This window comes from Henckelia pumila, chromosome 1, assembly GCF_033568475.1.
Source record: "Henckelia pumila isolate YLH828 chromosome 1, ASM3356847v2, whole genome shotgun sequence".
NCBI classification, from domain to species: domain Eukaryota; kingdom Viridiplantae; phylum Streptophyta; class Magnoliopsida; order Lamiales; family Gesneriaceae; genus Henckelia; species Henckelia pumila.
Genome location: NC_133120.1, coordinates 68,906,765 through 68,911,386, shown reverse-complemented (window position 1 = coordinate 68,911,386; position 4,622 = coordinate 68,906,765). Strand labels below are relative to the sequence as shown.

General features: G+C 37.1%; 1 protein-coding gene across 1 annotated transcript; it reads left to right on the top strand.

Moving 5' to 3' along the window:
• The first annotated feature begins 495 nt into the window (after positions 1-495).
• LOC140884476 (serine/threonine-protein kinase 52-like) lies at positions 496-4,251 on the top strand. Its single transcript, XM_073291253.1, has 8 exons — positions 496-633; positions 846-956; positions 1,212-1,635; positions 2,182-2,303; positions 2,654-2,859; positions 2,934-3,108; positions 3,199-3,333; positions 3,848-4,251. The coding sequence occupies exons 3-8, from the start codon at positions 1,245-1,247 to the stop codon at positions 4,052-4,054; spliced, it is 1,236 nt and encodes a 411-aa protein (XP_073147354.1). The 5' UTR covers positions 496-633; positions 846-956; positions 1,212-1,244; the 3' UTR covers positions 4,055-4,251.
• The last annotated feature ends 371 nt before the right edge of the window (positions 4,252-4,622 follow it).

Sequence of the window (4,622 nt, the reverse complement as noted above, 5' to 3'; positions counted from 1 at the left end):
CAAAAATATCCTTACCACAATTAATAACTATATTTCATTAAGGTCTATAATTCATACTCATGCATGCATCACGTGTTAACGAACAATCGAACATTAGCTAATAGCTAATCATATTTACATAACCGAAAGGAACGATAAATATAATAAGCTCAAGATAGAGACGTGAAATAATATATTTCGAAACAAAATTTTCTTTGAACCAAGATTTTGATAGTCAGGCCAAAAAATCATTTTTTTAATTAAAAAAGTGATTTTTCAGCTAATAAGATGTTTGGATGACCAAATAAGTGCTTAAAAAAACACTTTTTTAAGTCAAAAAAGAGTTTTTTTAAAAAAGCACTTATTTTAAAAAATCTTTACAAAATTCAAACGGACTCATGATCTTTTCGGTTTTTAATATTTGTCTACAATTTCTTTTTAAAAAAATTACATATCTAGAAGTACTTCACTTAGCAAAATAGATTTGTTTTTTTTAAGAAAGCTTCTGAATAATAATAGCAAAAGAAAATGGATGGGATTTGTTGTAGTATTTCAGAGAAGGAGAATTGAATGAAGGAGCCGGAATTTGCTCCGGGAACATTGTGCACATGAAAGTACAAGAGGACCCTGCTTCATTTTAGGTGTTTGTTACAGGTAATTTAGTTGCACGGAGCTGTACGTTTTCTGTTTCCTAGGCAAACGCACCTCTCTTCTCTCTCTAAATCTAGTCTTTTTTGTTCCTACGGAAAGATTAATCACCTTAATTGTAGCCTATTCTTTCGCCAGCTTCTCTGTGATAAATACTTCGTCCCTTTTTCTCTTCTCCCTTCTTCACCGCACCTCTTGTCTTTTCTCTCTCTGTGCAGGAGTATACATGTGGTGTATTGGCGAGAAATGTGTTCTTCTGGATCAGATTTTGGATTCTGCGCAAGGATTTTTAATGGGTTCTTTGCGGTTTCTTGGGTTGTTTTGTTGAGGTATGTTGTTTGTTTTCCTCTTTTTTTGATCTGGGTTCTGGGTTAAAATTTCTGGGTTTGGAATTGTTTTGGCAAGTTTTTCAGTTTAAAGGGTGGTTTTGTTTTGGTGGGTTTTGGTCTTAGTTCATCGACTATCGAATCTGAAATTTGTTGTTTTTGTTCTTTTGGGTTTTCTTTATGAGTGATGTATTGAAGATGATGAAATGCCTCGTCAAGAAAAACAAATGATGGAATGCTAATTTTTTCCATGTATAGGATCGCTTAGTTTGGTTGAATCCTTGATTTTTTATGAACAATTTTCGAGATATGGATTCAAAAACTGGCGAAAAAGATTATCTTGTTTCGAGAATCGACAAATTGGCTAATGAGGGTGGAGCCTTGGGGTGCTCGAAATTGAGGGGCGTCGGGAGTTTGAGCGGTAAGTCCGTCAGTAGTGCTGGCAGCATCACCAGTAAAGATATGATTTTTCGGGCGGATAAGATCGATCTCAAAAGCTTAGATGCTCAACTTGAAAAGCATCTGAGTCGAGTTTGGTCAAGAAGCACGGAATTGCAGGGCAATCAGAGGCCGAAGGAAGTATGGGAGATCGATCCTTTGAAGCTGAGGATTCGGTATCTTGTTGCTCAGGGGACGTATGGCACCGTTTATCGGGGCGTTTATGATGATCAAGACGTTGCAGGTATAATAGGTGCTGGTTTTAAATTTGGAGTTATTTACTTGATTGAATGAGTAGGATGAGAAATCAAAGTAGACGTTGATCCACATTCTAGCCTGTTCTGGTAATCTTGTTAACATATTAACGCGAGAGTATGTGACATCTCCATATGTTTTCTCATCACCTTGTTATCCTAATCAATTCATTCTTGCTATTTTCCGGATCGTGCTTATCCTTTGATTGCTTGGTCGAAGGAATAACAAAAGAACATACAAGGGCGAGGACGGATTTACTATACTGTATTGGAATATTAGTTCTTTAGTTCTGTAAATCGTGTCACCGTATTGGTTAGCGATGAGATAGGAATTTGATGCGTCAATGTATTTGATCAAATGATCCTTTTGATGCCTCTTGTCCTAGAAATGGACTACCTCCAAAAGTGTATTCTACGGATTATTTAGCCATTTTCATTGCAAAGATTTTCGAGGTTGTTCTTGGATGATACTTTGTTTTTTTGTTCAGTCATGCTCGTTAGAGTTCTTATACAGTACTTCCATTTGTATTTTATAGTGAAGCTGCTGGACTGGGGACAGGATGGCATGGCCACCTCTGCTGAAACCGCTGCTCTTCGAGCATCGTTTAAACAAGAGGTGTCTGTTTGGCAGAAGCTCGACCACCCAAATGTGACAAAAGTAAATATCTCGAACCTTTTACACTTGTGTCTGGATCATACACACACAATGAAAAATATATTTGGTATTCAGTATATGCCATTGATCATCTTTTAATCAAGAAGGGACGGGGCTCGTGAGACCTGTAGAGTCTAACAGCGATAAAGAATTTGGTTAAAGGATAAGACTTCAAATATTTGAGAGTGAGGTTCCATTTATAGAACAATCACTCAATTAAGGAATTTGATTTTTTTCAAGGGAGGGGACGGTTTTCCTATATGTTTTCCTGCTTGTCTGCCTCTGGCCTTGAACCTTGGCTTTGTCGTGATTAAGATCTCTTAATTTTTCTTAGTCATGATAAATTACTGCAGTTTATCGGTGCTTCAATGGGAACTTCACAACTTACGATTCCTTCTAAAAACCCTTCGGAAGGTAACACCACACTTCCACCGAGGGCGTGTTGTGTAGTTGTAGAATTTCTTCCTGGAGGAACATTGAAGAACTTCTTGTTCAAGAACTGTACCAAGAAGCTTCCCCTGAAAATTGTGGTCCAACTTGCTTTGGATCTATCGAGGGGGTATGTTTCTATAGAACTTATATGTTCTTGAAAATCATGAAATCTTATTTCGTCCCATCTCATGAAATTTGCAGACTAAGTTATCTACATTCAAAAAAGATCGTGCATCGTGATGTTAAAGCTGAAAACATGCTGTTAGACTCTCAAAGAAGATTGAAAATCGCTGACTTTGGTGTCGCTCGTGTTGAAGCCCAAAATCCTAGAGAGATGACTGGCGAAACCGGAACCCTTGGCTATATGGCTCCAGAGGTGTTCTTGAATTTTTCTTTTTTACCTTATAAATCAACCTGTAGTTATGCTAAAAAAGAAACTGATGGCATTCATATAATTCCTATATAGGTACTCGATGGGAAACCCTATAACCGAAAGTGTGACGTTTATAGCTTTGGCATATGCTTATGGGAAATATATTGCTGTGATCTACCATACTCAAATCTTAGTTTTGCAGATGTTACAACGGCAGTCGTTAAACAGGTAAATTTACTTCTAACTGTGTAGAAATATGGTATCAATATATAGAAGTGTGGTGTAAATAGAAGTGCTCAATATCAATTATTCAATAGCATATGTCGAATTCAAGGTATATATGCTGACGACGGGCAAAATTTCCAGAACCTAGTGCACGTGTGCGTTGTTGTGACTATGCATATTGATAAAAAGAAAAAAATCAAGTCTTTTTTTGTATTTAATTTTATTTCAGTGTAAATTATGAATTTATATAAGGTAGAAGTTGATTTTTGCAATCACCAATTTATTCAAGTGATATTTTTCGCTCTTTCTGCTGGAAAATCGACTATGCTGTCAAAATTGTTATGTAAAACTGCAGAGCATAGCTTTTGAAATATGTATTATTTGTGTGGTTGAAAGTAAGCATATAGCAACTCAATGTGTTTTCCTGCATAAGATATTACAACCGTATAATCGATAGATAAATACTATACCATATACATTGCGGGGAGTCTGACGTGGAATGGTGTTATTTATGTAGAATTTACGGCCAGAAATTCCACGGTGTTGCCCCAGTTCTCTCGTGAACATCATGAAAAAATGTTGGGACGCGAACCCAGAAAAAAGGCCCGGGATGGACGAGGTAGTTGGCTTGCTAGAGGCAATCGACACGAGCAAAGGAGGGGGGATGATACCCGAGGATCAAGCTGCGAGATGTTTTTGCTTCGCTCCAACTCGAGGACCATGATTTGATTTTGTTTTGTTTCATGTTAATATGTGCTTTATTTTCTTACCCGAAATTAGGCTACTTTGAGCGATCTGCTACTCAATGCGCATTCGATTACGATATTTCTGGGATACTTTTTGTGGTATCAATGTTGAGGAAAAAGGTTGTTCTAACTCCTCAAATGGTGAAATCATAACATGAAATGGCTACTTGTTTATGGAAATTTGGACAGAAAACAGAAAACAACTTCTGGGGAGATTCTACAAAGAGAAATTCCCCATGTAATTGCATTCCTTTACAAGTGAGATGTTCGTCCGAACATACATTGTGAAAAATTACACCTAGAGTTCTTTGCCTAGTAGATTCACCCGTTAAGTGTGTGAATGTGATATACGTTTTGATGGGTAATGACCCGTTTTAATTACTTTGGGCCTTGCATTTATTTGATAATTTGTTTTTGGGTCTCGCATTTATTCGGTGATTTGTTGAGATCTAATTAAGGTCATTAAGCCCAAAATAGGCCCGTCTATTTCCAAGCTCGCTAGGCCATTGTGAAGCCCATAAATTGCTCAAACTGTCTGAGTCGAGG

What these genes read in the sequence shown, in the direction of transcription:
- LOC140884476 (XM_073291253.1), top strand. Translation starts at nt 1,245, where the DNA reads ATGAACAATTTTCGAGATATGGATTCAAAAACTGGCGAAAAAGATTAT. An exon ending in TGATGATCAAGACGTTGCAG is followed by an intron (nt 1,636 to 2,181) that starts GTATAATAGGTG and finishes TGTATTTTATAG; the next exon opens with TGAAGCTGCTGGACTGGGGA. An exon ending in GCTTTGGATCTATCGAGGGG is followed by an intron (nt 2,860 to 2,933) that starts GTATGTTTCTAT and finishes TGAAATTTGCAG; the next exon opens with ACTAAGTTATCTACATTCAA.